Source organism: Mus caroli, unplaced genomic scaffold (genome assembly GCF_978045245.1).
Source record: "Mus caroli unplaced genomic scaffold, Mus_caroli_1 scaffold_17, whole genome shotgun sequence".
In the NCBI taxonomy this organism is placed as follows: domain Eukaryota; kingdom Metazoa; phylum Chordata; class Mammalia; order Rodentia; family Muridae; genus Mus; species Mus caroli.
Window position 1 is genome coordinate 75,347,417 of NW_028227272.1, and position 15,890 is coordinate 75,363,306.

At 47.2% G+C, this 15,890-nt stretch overlaps 1 protein-coding gene across 2 annotated transcripts in view; it reads left to right on the forward strand.

The window, feature by feature from the left end:
• Positions 1-4,183: 4,183 nt before the first annotated feature.
• Cxadr (CXADR cell adhesion molecule) overlaps positions 4,184-15,890 on the forward strand; it is a 51,005-nt gene continuing 39,298 nt past the window's right edge. For both annotated transcript variants that reach the window (XM_021184864.3, XM_021184863.3), the window contains exons 1-2: positions 4,184-4,265; positions 4,371-4,590. In XM_021184864.3, the coding sequence (XP_021040523.1) occupies positions 4,548-4,590 (43 nt within the window). In that variant the 5' untranslated portion in view covers positions 4,184-4,265; positions 4,371-4,547. The remainder of the gene's footprint in view (positions 4,266-4,370; positions 4,591-15,890) is intronic.

Genomic DNA, 15,890 nt, shown 5'->3' on the forward strand with positions numbered 1-15,890 from the left:
TCCAATCTCCATTCTGTATTCCCTCCATGGCTCTTTTCCAGGAAGAAGGGACCTAGAGCTTCATTCCTGACATGTCTGTGCTCTTTGTCATCCAGTCTGGATTAGGTTGTTGTAGTTTTTGATTGACTTTAATCACAGGACACGTTAGTACCAAGAGCCACTCTAACGGACCGCTTACACTCCAGACATTTTCTTTCATACCTCCATGTGGAGAAGCAATCTAATGTCCCCCTGGTAATCCAAATCAATCAACCCTCCTAACACCGTTATTCCCTTTTTAGCCTGTTGTTGGCTTGAGGGCATCAGAAGCTCAAAGTGGCCTGAGGGAAGTCTGAACTTCTGCTTCAATGGAATGTTTGATGTGGGTCCTGGCAGGAGTACACCATGCTCTGGAAACAAAACTTCTAGGCCAGCAAAAGTTAAGGTTCTATTAGAGGAGGAAAGGGAAAATTTCATATTGGGTCACTATTAGTGAGTGGAACTATTCTATTTTCTACCTATTGATTCCTGGACCTGTGGATCCAGGTGTGATGGTTTCTGTATGTTCAGCGCAGGGAGTGGCACTATTGGAAGGTGTGGCCTTGTTGCAGTAGGAGTGTCACTGAGTTTCCTTGGTCATGGTGTGCACAGCAGTAAAACCCTAACGAAGACAGCTGACTCTTGGAGAAACATACCATATATGATTTGGACACGGATTCAAAGCATATACAACGTTTTGGAGAACCTTGTTCCAGACCTCTAGAATGATGTCACCTAATTGGGGCTGTAATTATATCTTCAAAGGGCCATTTTCTCTTTCTATCATGCCAGCTGCTTCAAGATGGTGGGGAATATAGTAAGACAAGTGGATTCCATGATCAGTGAATAGGGCATTCTGTAAGTCCATGGATGGTGGTTTTGGCAGAAGTGTTATATGCAGCAAAGGCAAATCTATAAGAAGAATAACTACCTACTCCAGTAATGACAAGGAATTGTCCTTTCCATGGAGGAAGTGGTCCAACCTACCACCAGGTCACTGGCTGGTCATCCCAGGGAACGGTGCTATATCTGGGGCTCAGTGTTGGTCTTTGCTGTTGGCAGAAGTGGCACGAAGCAATACCTGTAGCCAGATCAGCCTTGGTGAGTAGAAGTCTGTGCTGTTAAGCACACACATAATCTCCGTCTCTGCCATCACGGCCCCATTGTTCATGGGCCCATTGGGCAATGACTGAATGGCTGGGCAAAGAGGCTGACTGTCTACAGAAGGGGCTATTCTATCTTCTTGCTTCTTAAACTCCTCTTCAGCTGAAGTCACCTTTTGAAGTCGCATTTACATGGGACACAGTCTCTTCACATCCTTTGCCCATTTGGAGAGATCTATCCACTTACTTCTTCCCCGGGTGTCTTTCTCACTAGTTTTCCAATCGTGCTCTTCCCAAGTCCCTGACATCCAGCCAACCCATTCTCTCTGCACTGGCCAGATCAGCGCATTAAAAGGAGATAGGGTAGAAACCATTACCCCTGCATCTTTCAACTGCTAATTTTTATAGTTTCTCCTGGAATAAAATATTGCTTTTTGATTCACTATATTCCCTGGCAGAGGCAACTCTAAAGGTTTCCATTTAGCCTTTCCAACCACAATAGCCCTCCTTTCACTGGTCAGGAAACCAATGTGAGAATTCTGACTTCTAAGTATATTTATTCCAATTATATTTCCTGGGGAAATAACCACAGGATGACCCACTGGATCTACCTATGAGTAAGACTTCTCCAAAAACTCCATTAGATCTTCCTAAACTCTTAATTTAATTGGAGGGCCATAATGTTTTGTTTTTTTTTTTTGGGGGGGGGGAGGGTGTCTCTCGGAACCAGTATCCAATGGACCCTGTGCTGACCATTATGGGTCAGGCCATTCTGGACATTGATCTGTCAATGCTGCCTGACTAAGGCCACATTGCTTCTGGAAGGTCAGTGTTGTCACTTGGCCTCCGTTACCTTGAAGCCTAATTTAAACTCATTGCATTTAATTCATCAAACTGAGCAGCCCTGTGTGTCTCAACCCTAAGGTTGACAACAAAGCCCTTCAGATCTGCTGGTGCCCCTCTCACAATTCTGCAGTTTAAAGGGTTACTGAAGGGCACGTCTCCTGGACCTTCCCCCTGTGGGAGATTGGGTTTTACAAGGTCATACGCTCTAGTATTGCCATTTCCCTGAACCTTAAAATCCTTTCGTCAACATTAAGCCAACGGATACCAGGCATCTCCAACTCCTTTTTAGTAGGCCATCTTTTAGCATCTGAACAAATACCTCAGCCAACTAGTCAGACATCTGGCATCCTTGTTGACTGTGCAAGCTTCCATACTAAACCTAGAATCTCCATTCAGTGCACCCATATTAATAAACTCAGCCTAATCCAGTTTTATATTCTTTCTACCATTGTCTCACCCCCTTAAAGTCCATTCCCAGGCTTCTGCTTGACTGAATTAGCCAACGCTTTAAGCTCTTTAACAGGGTAGCGCACCTCCTCTTGGACTCCACTCTTTTTCCTTCCCCGTAGGAACCTGTAGCCTTAAGTCTGGTTATTCTTCTGTCCCAGTTATTGTTCTGTTACTATGAATAGACACCACGGCAAAGGCAACTCTTACAAAATAAGTCATTTAATTGGAGACTTGCCTACTGTTTTCAGTCCATAATTATCATGCAGGGAGCATGCAGACAGGCAATGATGCAGGTATGATGCAGACGAAGCTGAGAGCCTCATCCTGATGGGAAAGGAGAGGAGGTGGGGAAGAGGCAAGAGAGAGACAGGGTCTTATGGGTGTTTTGAAACCTCAAAGCCTGCCCCCAGGGATGCACCTCCTCCAACAAGGTCACACCTACTCCAAAAGGCTGCAGTACCCAATCCTTCTAATCCTTCCAAATAGTAATTAAGCATTTAAATATATGAGCCTGTGGGGACATCCCTATCACCCCCTACACCTGCCTTCTCTCTTTTCTCTGGTTCAACAAGCAACAAGGCATTCCCAATATTCCTTTTTTTTAGTCGCTACTTGCTGAGCACTATGTGCTCTGTGTGTGTGTGTGGGGGGGGGGGGACAAGCATTTTTTAAAAAAAATATTTATTTATTTTTATATATTTGAATACACTGTCGCTGTCTTCAGATATACCAGAAGAGGGTACCGGATCCCATTACAGATGGTTGTGAGCCACCTACCATGTGGTTGCTGGGAGTTGAACTCAGGACCTCTGGAAGAGCAGGCATTGCTCTTAACTGCTGAGCCATCTCTCGACCTACCAAGCATTTTTTTTTTTTTTTTTTTTTTTGGTTTTTTTTGAGACAGGGTTTCTCTGTGTAGCCCTGGCTGTCCTGGCACTCACTTTGTAGACCAGGCTGGCCTCGAACTCAGAAATCCGCCTGCCTCTGCCTCCCGAGTGCTGGGACTAAAGGCGCGCACCACCACGCCCGGCCCAAGCATTTTTTTTTAATGCATTATTTCACTTTCACTTCTAAATAACTTGCCCACCAAGACCCCTAACTCTTGGCCATTACGCTGGTTTCTTCTGTTTTCTACCTCCTAATATGGGGCTCTTGTGAATTTCAACATTTCTAACAGTTTTTTAAAAATGAACTGGGAAGAGCAACCAAGAACAGATAGCAAGGGCAAGTCTGAGGATAACAGCATGGGAGAGCTGCAGTGCGGGATTGCACTGGCTTTTCAAATTCCTAATTTCCAAGAGCCACTCCCGTTCATTTAGCCATCCCCAACCGGTCCCACTTTTAAAGTTCTTTTTCCTTGTGGGCTAACTTCAGGGCTGGGATGACTCATAATCGCAAGGAGGAGAAAAGCCCCAAGTATTTGTTAAACCTGCCGCCTCATTTTATAGGTCTAGTGTATACAGGGGTGGAAGAAAAGCCTCTCCCGAGCCTTCTATAGGAACCTAGCCATTCAAAAAGAAGGCAAGATATTGGCGGGGCTCTCTGATCGCCCATGGAAACACGGGTGCCAGGAGGTCCCCACCCCTGACCACAGGATGCACAGACTGCTAGTGGTGTGTCGAAAGAAACCTAGCTCAAGGTTTAGGGAGAGGGAGCAATTCCGGCCTGGAGCTGGGCTGGGGGGTGGGGGGGTGGGGAGGGCGTGACTGTGGTTTCAGCAGTGAGACTGGCTCACTGCTTCCCAGTTCACAAAGCAGCGATTTAGCCAGGGGGAGAAAGCTCGGGAGAGCTGGAGGTGGCTGCTGGCGCAAGCAGGTGTACAGCGCGCAAGACCGCTGGAACTGGAAGGTTCCCTAAGTGGGGAGTGGGGGTGGGGAGGGGGTGGGTGGGACGCGGGCTGATCCCAGTTTCCATGGCAACCCCAGGGCGCCAACACTGTGGGCTCTTGCTTAGGGGCTCCCGGGTGCTGCCGGAAGTGACGCGTTCACCTGCCGAGCTGGGGCGGGGCGCAGAGGTGCCTTCGCTGCTGCCACCGCCGGGAGCCAGACGGGAGTGTACCAGGCTCTGGGAAAACCAGGGCTCCCAGCCGAGAGCGTTTCCCTGCAAGCCACGACCCGGCCGGCAGCTACCATGGCGCGCCTACTGTGCTTCGTGCTCCTGTGTGGGATCGCGGGTGAGTTGCGGCACCTCTCCGTCCCAGTCGCTTGCGCTCCCAGCTCGCGGCCTCCCGGGAACAATGGGGCGTGGGGGGAGGGGGCGGCTCAATTTGGGGGGCGCTGCCGTGGTAGTGGCGGATGGGCACCCATGCACAGGGTGGTCTGCCCCGGACCACGCGCGCCAGCCCGGAGAATGCATCGGTCCCCGGGAGCGGCGCAGGGGGCGTGAGGCGTCTGGGAGGCAGCGGAGCGGGGACCCGATCGTCCGGTGGCGGTGGCGGAGGCTCGCCTAGGGGCGTGTGGGGCGCGCCTCCAGGGCAGCTTACCCTGGGGACCATTTGGCTTTATCTGCCCTTGTCTGTTTCCCGCGTCTGCCTGGGTGTTGTGTGCCGCCAGCCTTCCCCGATTTCCAAGCTCCGGGCTGCGAGTTTTTAGGTATCGGGTAGTCCAAGCCGGGGAGGCTGAATTACCAACGCCATTATTTGAGAGAAGACTGAGACGTTCGGTGTCAGTCGCCCTGGCTACCTCTAGGAAAGAAGCACCGAAGCTGCTGGGTTTTAGCTCCAAGAACAGGCTAGCTCGACCCAGCAGCTCCGAGACGAGGTATTAGGAGCCGAAGGTCTGATATCGCTGTTGGGGAGGAGTTACCCCGGGTTTGTAATAAGTTGATTTTTTTTTTTTTTTTTTGTATGATGATTGACGTTCAGGTGGTGAGGCGTGTGGTGTTAGAAATCGCCCAGTACATCTTTCAGCTGCAGAGCGTCTCTTTCAGGAAACAAGGCATTAAAAAAAAAAAAAATGCCTGGACCCCAGGACGCATACGCATTTTAGCACTTAGAAATTAATCTTTTTCTAAGTGTGTTTTAAACAAGTCGGTCTCATTTCCTAATACTAAGCAATTGGAGGAATTTTAAAGCCAAATGAGTCATGTAAAAGATTTACACGTTCAACTCTGGGAAGCACGCACGCGCACACACAGCGTAGCCTCCAAAGAGGATTGCTTAGGGTTCAGGGAGTTGGGAAGGTTGTTGGATCTGCCTCAGCTCTACTGGGATGGCTCTCTCTGCTTCCTGCTGAAATGTTAATTCCATTGTTGGATGCCACAGCTGTGGACATTACTCATGGGATCAACATTCTATTAACAAGTCTAATCTGTGGAGCTGAGGCTACCACACCACCTCCACCTTTTTTTTTTTTTGGATACAGATCTTTTAGGCTTGGCTGAAATGTCGAAATTAAATCTTGTGGAAAACAGGAAGGGTCGTTGAACCAGTCTGCTTGGTGAATCCCACCTTTGTTTGGTAAAACAAACCGAAGTTGAATATATCCAAAGCAGAAATTGGAGGAATGAAGGATGCAGGGAACTATCTTCCTCTTTTTTCTTTCTTATAAAGTAATGCTTTCCCCCCCCCTTCCTCTTCTGAAATACCTCTCTGGTGGTCACTCTTTCCATTAAGACTATTTTAATATACCTAGCTATTCATTCATATAATGTGCGTTAGTGTGTAGTGAACACACTCTCGAAGGACAGATGTTTTTTGTCTAAACAGGACAACTATTTTCAACTCCAGTTTTTCTGCTTCAGAACTCAAATTTCTCAGTTGACACTGACCCCCAGCCCCCAACCAACCAATCAACCAACAAATAAAATAAATCCTAAGCCCAAGTTCCAAAGACCTCAGAAACTTATTGATGTATGACTTTGAGTATTTTTGTAGATCTGACTCTTAGTGTGGTGGTGAGAAATTTCGTGCTTATACCCATTGACTCTTCTATTTGCAAAATAAGGTTTACTCATTAAATACTGCACTGCTGTAGACTGCCTTTGCAAGTTCTAAAGGGTTTGATAGGATGTCCTGGATGCTGATGGGACTCTGGAGGTATAGTTATTGCCTCTGTAGTTCAAAGTCATAGGATTAGGAATAGCAGTGGAGGCTGTAAGATACAGTAGTAAAATTAAACCTTTGGTTAAACAGTTACTAAGCATGTCCCCCCTTCCCCCACTTTGCCAGTGTGTCTGACCTCTAACTTATGCTGGAGCATGACCTTGAACACTGGGCAGATGACCTTGAACACTTGGTCCTCTTCCTCTTTCCTGGGCTAGTATTAGGAACTCAGTTCAACCACTCTACTGACTGAGCTACACACATCCCCAGCTGTACTTGTATGTGGTACATTTTCTAATGGCTCGTGTTTTTTTCCAAGGCTTGTCTGGAACTCAGATGTGTAGACAGCAAATTTACCAATAGTGTGTTCCTTCATCCTTCCCCTGCTGCTTGCTGGATTTACAGGTGTGCTCCCTACACCCGACTCCATGGGCTGTCTCTCCATTCCTTTAATCTCTCAAGCAACACTCTCCAAGGAGTGGCTTATAGTCATCTCTATTGTATGAATGGAGAAACTGAGGCATGGAGGAGTGTGTACATGAATGTTGAGCCGTCACGGTTTTGCTGCTCATTGGGCACATGTCACTGTGAGATTATACCTTTGAAACGGCCACTTTTCTTTTTGATTGCCTGTAATTGACATTCTCCCATCTGCCGCTGGTCGCCCGTCACTTAGGAAGAACCTGCTGTCGGTTTGACCTTGTGTCGCATGTTGAAGGCTTTTATGACTTAGCCTTTTAATTCCATGGTCTTGGTTGAGTGTTTTTGAGTCACTTTGAGGAATCCGAGACTTGTCCACGCTTAGGACACTGCAGGAAACTAATCTGTCCTGAGTGAACCCCACGTACCTCAAGTTTTATTCTCAGAGAGAGTCTCAGGTAGACAAAGCTGCCCTCTAACCAAGGATGGGCCTTGGATTCCTGAGTCTTCCACTTCTGCTTCCCAGTAGTGGGATTATAGATAGGTAGGCACTACCATGCCTAGCCAGCACCAGCCATTAATCCCAGCAATCGGGAAGCAGAGACAGGTGAATCTCTAGGAGTTCAAGGCTAGCCTGATCTACATAGTGAGTTTCAGGACAGCCACGGGTATGTAGAGAGACCTTGTCTCAAAAACAAAACACAGTAAAACAAACAAAACCCCAAATCACCAAAAAAAACCTAATTCTTTGAGGGTTTCGTACATGTTTATGGTTCGTTCTGATCTTACCAACCTCCTGCTTTCTCTTCAACTCTTCCCAGATGACCCCCACCCCCACCCCTACCCCCACCCCCACCCCGACCCCTGCCAGCTACTTCATGTCCTTTCACAATCCAGTGAGTCCAGTCAGTGCTGTTCATATAAGCTTGGGTGTGGAACCATCCATTGGAGCATGGATAACCTACCGAGGTCAGTTCCCCGAAAATAATTAACTGACTTTCTGACTGCCTTTAGCCGCCAAAGCTCCTTAGCTGGGGTGAGGCTTTATCCGGTCCTTCCCATCTGTGGCTTGATCTTAGCGCCAGCATTTCCGAAGGTTTGTTCAGTAACAGGGTGCTGCTGGCTTTCACTCTTCCAATGTGAGTCAAACTTAAAACCTGACTCCCTCACTCGCTTGCCTTGTGATGGTGGCCAGGTCCTCAGTATACGTCAGTTGCTTTCTGTGTCCAGTATGGGTGATCTGAGGAAGGGATTGAGAAGGTGGTGGTGGTGGTCACAGGGATGCATTGCTTCCATTGGATCAGAGGGAGAAGTTTAGGAGACCTCTTCCTGAATATGTTGACCGTAGTTAATAACCGTCTTGAGAAATTGCTGATATTTTAACTGTTCTTACCACACAAAAAAATAAGTATGAGGTAATTGTCAATTACTTGGCTTGATAGAGTCATTCCAGAGGGCACTGCTATGCATGGTCCCTCCATCCCTCCTCCTCTCTTCTCTGCCTCCCTCCTCCCATCCACCCTCTGGCTCTCTCACATTAGGTCACTTGTACTGTTACATAGGCAGGCTGACCTGACCTGACGGTCATGCTCATGGCTCCCCTTCCTGAATGCTGAGGTGGTGGGATGTGGGAGTGTGCCTCCACAGCACGAGCTCACTGTCCGGTCCTAACCTCTCGGCTGAAGTCACTGAAGGTAAAGATAGCCGGTGTGTTCTTCCCAGCCTGTTGTCTTTCCACACTTTCTGTGTCAGCTGTCCCATGGTTTGGCACGTTGTCCTTTTTACAATCTCTGCCCTAAACCTGGGTGACCTCATTACAGCATCACCGTGACCTTCAGCTTTACTGATAGGACATGGAAATGACTTCCAGTTCAGCTGGCTTTGAATCTGAACTTCTATTTCCTTCTCTTCCCTTCCCCCCTTTCCTACCTTCCCTACCTTTTCTTGCCCCACTCCCGTCTCAATTTTCCTTTTATTCTTTCTGAAGTCTCTGTTGCTAGGTTGGCTACCCTGAAATGTGCCCTGTTGGCCCAGGCTAGCTTTGAACTCATGGCCATCTTTCTGTCTCAGCCCACAGGAGTAGGAATTAAAGGCATAAGCCACCACAACCATTTGACTGTCTGACAGCCCTTTGTCATTTGAGTACCTTAGATGTTCCGTGCTGTGTTCCTAAGTAAACTTTACCATTAATTAGCTGATCAAAACGTCCATTCATTCAAGTATTTATAGTATACTATATATACTATGTTGTGGGCTGGGTGCCTCCTCAAAAGTGTTTAACATTGCAATTGTAAAATGTATTCACAAAGATGTGCAGTGAAGGGGATATGATGTTTCTTGAGGGTTGAAAGCTCAGTGGCTGTAAAATATGTAACAAATACTGTTTTGAAACTTACTGTACATGACTCAAGTTGGCCTAGGGTGGGGCCTGAGAGATTTTTTATGTTAACAAGTGACATATGACGTCACCGCTGACTAGGCTTAGTGGATAAGATGTAAAGGCTGTTTTGAGAGCTTGAGAGAAAATGATAGGTTGGTCAAGTTAGCCCCTCACACCCATGGCTCTGAGAAGCTGTGGGGGTTGTGAAAGTTCTCGAATGGTTAACAGTGCAGCTGTTCTGGAGGTGGGCAGAACTGCCCGCTCTTAGCAGGACACCCGGCTTGGTCTGAGCATGAGCGGCCCCTGTAGACACGCTGCACAGCAATGCTGGGCTTCCCCGTGGGTCTTTGGACGTTGTGTTGGGTGATGTGAAAGGTTCTGTCTGGTTCCTTGTTGGAGAGCAGCAGTACAGCTTCTGGCTTGATTTTTGTGGTGGTGTCGCAATCTGTATGGGGAATAATGAAAAGTGCAAGGTTTTTTCATTGTTTGTTTTTAAAAGACTTATTTATTTATTTTATGTATATGAGCACACCATTGCTCTCTTCAGACACACATCAGAAAAGGGCATCAGATTCCATTACAGATGGTTGTGAGCCACCATGAGGTTGCTGGGAATTGAACTCAGGACCACAGGGAGAGCAGTCAGTGCTCTTAACCACTGAGCCATCCCTCCAGCCCGACAAGTGGAAGTGTTTTTGTTTTGTTTTGTTTTTTGTTTTTGGTTGTTTTTTGGTTTTTCGAGACAGGTTTTCTCTGTGTAGCCCTGGCTGTCCTGGAACTCACTCTGTAGACCAGGCTGGCCTTGAACTCAGAAATCCGCCTGCCTCTGCCTCCCAAGTGCTGGGATTAAAGGTGTACACCACCACCGCCAGAACCCAGATCCTCTGCAAGATCAAGTGCTGAGCCATCTCATCTCTCCAGCCCTTAAACCATGAGGGGGGAGGGGACCAAAAACCAAACCCAAACCGAAGAACCCACAAGGTGGCGAAATTTAAAAAAAATAAGGTAAAAGGCTGATCCCAGGAGTGAGTCAAAGACCTGCAGTCCTGAACTGCGGAAGGATGCTGAGAGATATCAGCCATGAGTATCAGCTAAGGGGATGGGTAAGGCTGAGAGGTGTTAGCCATGAGTAACAGCTAAAGTGATGGAAGGATGCTGAGAGATGTCTGCCATGAGTAACAGCTAAAGTGATGGAAGGATGCTGAGAGATGTCAGCCATGAGTAACAGCTAAGGGGACCGGTAACGCTAAGAAGCATCAGTCTGGGAATAAGCAGCACGAGATTCGAACATGGATGCAAGAAGGACCTCTGTGGAGAGCTAGACAGGGTGAGGTTGTCCTAAAGATCCACAGAGCGGTGAGGCCAGTCCTACTGCCAACAAGCAATTGTGCAATTGAGGTCAGTGGATTGCGTGAGGATGTTATCTGAAGTGGTGAGAGGAAAGCTGGGTTTTAATAGGGCGTCTGGGCATTGGCTTAGTGGAGAATAGAAACCGGACTTTGACCATTGCCCCCTTGAACCCTAACTCCAAACCAGAAAGAAGCAAGCAGATCTTGCCTTTTTCTCCCTCCAGACTGAAGATCTCAAAAACCTCATTATTTGAACATTGATCCTCCTGCATATGAACTCTAGAATCCTTTGGTTGCTCAGGGATCACCATCCTATCTCATCTCTGACTTCTGGACCTTATCAGTGTTCAGCATCTTCTTCTGTATGCCTTCAAGCCTCTACTTCTCCCTCATTGCTCTCTGTTTTCCTATCTTAACCCGATCTTTTGAGGCAGCTGCCTGCATTTACTGCCTCAATTGTCTCTTCCCAAGTCACATTCCTTCTGTGAAAGGGCAGTGACATCTGGCTAAATCATACCTCCACCCCTCGTAAATCTTGTGGTAGAAATAGCTCTGTTGGGGCTACAGAGTTGGTTCAGTGCCTAAGAGCAGTGGCTGGTCTTCAAGAGGACCCAGGTTCAATTCCCAGCACCTATATGGGGGCTCACAACAATTTGTAACTCTAGTCTCTGGGGAATCTAGCACCCTCTTTAGGCACTAAGTCTTAACATTCTGTCTAAACACTACCCCACAGTTACCTGGCAATAGCCAGGTAGGCCTGGCCCACTATAAAAGGGGCTGCTTGCCCCCTCCTCCCTCTCTTGCTTCTCTTGCCTCTTTCTTTTGCCTCTTGCCCTCTTGCTTCCCTCTCTCCCCCTTCCCTTCCCCGCTCTCTCCAAGTGGCCATGGCCAGCCTCAACTTGTCTACTCTCTTCTTCTTTCTGCCTTTCTCTACCTCTTAACCCCCCTCCCCACACCCTGAATAACCTCTACTCTATACTATACCGTCGCATGGCTGGTCCCTCAGCAGGAAGGGATGCCTCGTCATGGGCCCACCAAGGCACACCCTCTCCCCCATACTTCACCACACCCCCATAGAACATATTCTTAATCATCTTTATCTTTTTATAAACACATCACTAAGGGCACAGCATTCTCATGGTACACGGATGTATATATAGGAAAATAGCCATATATATATATATATATATATATATATAGCCATATATATATATATATATATAGCCATATATATATATGTATATATATATATATTTTATTTTCATTTCTATATATATATATATATACATATATATACATATACATATATATATATGTATATATATATATATATATAGAAATGAAAATAAAAAAAGAACCTTATTAAAGAACATCCTCCTCTTGAACTTTTTCTTACTTCCCACCCTGAGAATCCGTCTCTTTCCCGCCTCTTTGTTAATATCTTCCCTCACCTTGGCGTGCTGTGCTTGGCTTCCTACTTGGACTCTAAGTGCTAACCCCTCAAGCCCTGCGCTTTGAGTGAAGTTCCCCCTCCTGCGCTTTCAGCGTCTGGTCTATGTCTCATCGATCACAACCTTTTCCCATCATGTCACCCTTGCTGTCTCCAGTGGGACTCACACTTCACTGAGTGCCATTCCTTCTGACATGAAAGTCTGTTTCTTAGCCACCAAAAAAAAAAAAAAAGAAAAGAAAAGAAAAAAAAAGTCTCAGACAGAACTGTGGAGGATTCGACTTGACTCTCTCATAGGCTCACATCCTGCTCTGAGACATCATGTGTGTCCCTCTAGCCATGAGCCATTTTGTTCGGGTCATAGTACCATGCTGTTAACCTTGTTGACTTTACCTCTGGCCTTGGTGAGGTGATGTTTTCCTTGTGCTCCAGGCCCATCCCTTTCACACCAGGCACACCTTATGTAATTGGTTTTCTCCGGGAGATCCACGCTTTTGTGAGATAAGGGACTGTATACCCCCTCCTGGCTTACACCAAAGCTGTGCACATTCATTGGATAGGCACAGAAAGGCCTGCAGAGCCATTGGGAAGGCTCTAGAGTGAATAGAGCATTTGAAGGTCAGAGGTGGTGTGGTGGCAGACTTGAGCAAGACTGGGCTGTGTCTTTCCTATCAACTGGCCAGCTCTGGGGCACCTGGGTGCTCCGGAATGGCAGTAGTGTGTCTCTACTCCAGCCCAAACTTTAGGATTCCTTTTTGACTTGTTCTTTTCTTCTGCCGGTCTCCACGTTTCTCCATGCAGCGCCCAAGCCATCAGGTGAGAACTGATCCTTCTGTGAGTAAGTCAAGAAAATATTTAAGCTGGGGATTTTGACTGTCCATTCAGTGGTCCACAAGTCACTCATGTGAATGCTGAGATGACTATTAGACTAAGCCAGGAAGCAAGGGACGCCTAACTAGAGTGACCTTAGAGCCTTGGCTTCCCGGTTTTCATCCGACATACACTCTAGTAAAAGTAACAGTGTAAGACAAGCGATTCTCAACATGGGGGTGGCGACCCCTTTGGGAGTCACATATCAGATGTCTACATTACGGTTCATGACAGTGGCAAACGTAGTTTCGAAGTAGCAACTAAACCACTTTAGAGTTGTGGGGTCCCCACAACATGAGGCTCCGTGTGAAAGGGTTGCCGCAGTGGGAAGGTTGAGAACCAGTGCTCTAAAGTGATCGCTAGATGATTGGTTTCCCTCCTTGAGCCGGAGAGGAACAGAGTCAGGAAGCTGGTCGGGCTGTCAGCATGAGGAGCTGGGTTCAATTACCTAACTCGTGAAAAATCCGATCAGCATCAGTAATAGTGCCAGACCTTGGGGCCCCCCCTTGAGCTGGATCCCACTTTGGGCCTGTCCCTGGACCTCCTTTTCCTCAGGCTCTTCTCCATTTTTTGACCCTGTAGTTCTTTCAGACAGGAGCAATTATGGGTCCGAGTTGTGACTATGGGAAGGCAACCCCATCCCTCACTTGATGCCCTGTCTTCCTGCTGGAGGTAGACTCTACAAGTTTCCTTTCCCCTCTGTTAATCATTTCATCTAAGGTCCCTCTCTTTGAGTCCTGAGAACCTCTCACCTTCCAGGTTTATGGTACATTCTAGAGGGTCCCCCCGCCCCCCACTTCCCAGGTTGCCCGTTGCCCAACAAGCAGCTGAAAGAGTCAGATGCAGATATTTATACTGCATACCAATGGACAGAAGCTGGTGACCCCCGTGGTTGAATTAGGGGAGAGCTGGAAGGAGCTGAGGAGGAGGGAGAACCTATAGGAGGACCAGCAGTCTCAATTAACCTGGACCCATGAAATCTCTCAGACACTGGGCCACCAACCAGGCAGCATACACCAGATGGTATACACCAGCTGGTATGAGGCCTCTGACACATATACAGTAGACTGCCGGGTTTGGACTCAGTCAGAGAAGATGCACCTAACCCTCCAGAGACTTGAGGCCCCAGAGAGTGGTGAGGTCTGGTGGTGTGGGGATATCCTCTTGGAAATGGGAGCTGAGGAGGGGTGTGGGGAGGTATGGGATGGAGAACAGTCAGAGGGTGGACCCAGAGGGAGATAAAAACTGGACTATTATAAAAGATTAAAGAATAAAAAGAAAAGTCAGCTGTAGTGACATGTACTTAGAATCACAGCCCTTAGGAGGCCAGGATAGGGGGTCTCTGTAGCTCCTTGGCTACTGGCCTAGCCTACTTCGTGAGTTCCTAGGCCTGAGACTATCTCAAGAAAAGTTCAGGTTCATGGCACCTGGTGAATGAGACCTGAAATTGCCCTTTGACCTCCACATACATGGATCCCCCCTGTACACATAGACAACCTATGAACACGTAGTTCAAAAGAGGTTTTATTTGTCCATATTTACAGCATCTCGTTCTGTAACTTAGTCCATGTGAGAACTAGGAATCATTGGGCCTTGCCTTTCCTGGAGATGGGATTATAGGAATCCCAGCTCTGGAGTTACTGTCTCCTAGACACTAGGGACTAACGGGGCGTGACCTTTCTGAGTCCTTTCTTTTCTGGATTTCTAAATTTGGTTTGAAATTACAGATGGAGGAATGTGAGCAGAGTGGGTGGTCCCCTTGATGCAGTGCTAGGATTTCTTCAGACAGCTAGGACCTGCTTCATGCTTCTGTGGGATCCTTGTTATTAATATTGTTCTGCAGACTCACTTTTCCTAGTCTATTCACTGACTTCTGGGTGATGGGGTGACAAAGTGAAAGATGGTTTCCATTTAGTGACAGCAGACGATCGTTTGATGAGGCTGGGAGGGTAGGTTATTCCCCTACGCCTTCCCACTTGTGCCTCTGGAGCCTTGCTCTGCTCTGTTGTCTTACCCAGTCTGATTTGGAATGAGGGCTTAGCTAAGTTGTAAAGGCCTCCCCTAGAGTCCAGCAGTGTTAGCACTTGGTTGTAATTGTCAGGCTGCTCCGAGAAGCCTGTTTTCTGCTCTGTTGCAGGAAGGCATAGGAAAAGACGGGCCAACCATGGTGGTTGGGTTTTTTGAAGGGTGTAGTATATGATACCAGTGTCAGGATTCAATGTTTGTTCCTTAGTATTTGAGGAAAAGGTCTGGCACGGTTAAATGAACTAACTGTACATACTGCGGAAATACACATTTCTTGGAAACAATTCAGTTTCCTTGATGTGATGTGTAGATGCTTAGACTACAAGAAGGAAGGAGACTTCTGGATACTGCTTCATCTTCTGAAGCCAGAGGGATGCTTTCCTCAGTGCGCTTTCTAGGATTCCAGGATGCCTAAAGAACTTTGGACTGCACAGATGAACCTCTGTCAAGGATTCCTAAGGGCTATCTCGAAACTGTGAGTCACATATGATAAGTACGTAGTATCTTTGCTAAGTCCTTATGTCACCAATGTCTTCAGACTTTCCAGTAAAAGTCATATCTTTGCTAAGTCCTTAGATTGATGACTGTCGCCAGTGCCTTCAGACTTACCAGTAAAGAAAGTTTTGAACTTGGAAATCCAGGAGAGTTCCCATGTTTTTGGACTAGACATAAACTTTTCACCTCATTTTGAACCAGAGTAGTATTGCAGTAAGAAGCGAGAAGACTTTAACTTGTTCATTGCAAACAGGATCAGCTCAAACCAATCTTGAATGAGTTAAGTCCGAGATAGGAGAGTGAATATAGCCCATTGGTTTGGTTTTGTCTCTTTGATGCAGGCTCTGTGTGTAGACCATGCTGGAGTTGATCTTCCTAAACAGTGCCACACACACTACCACCACCACCCACCCCCTACCCCCCCCACCCCCGCAACCTCTGG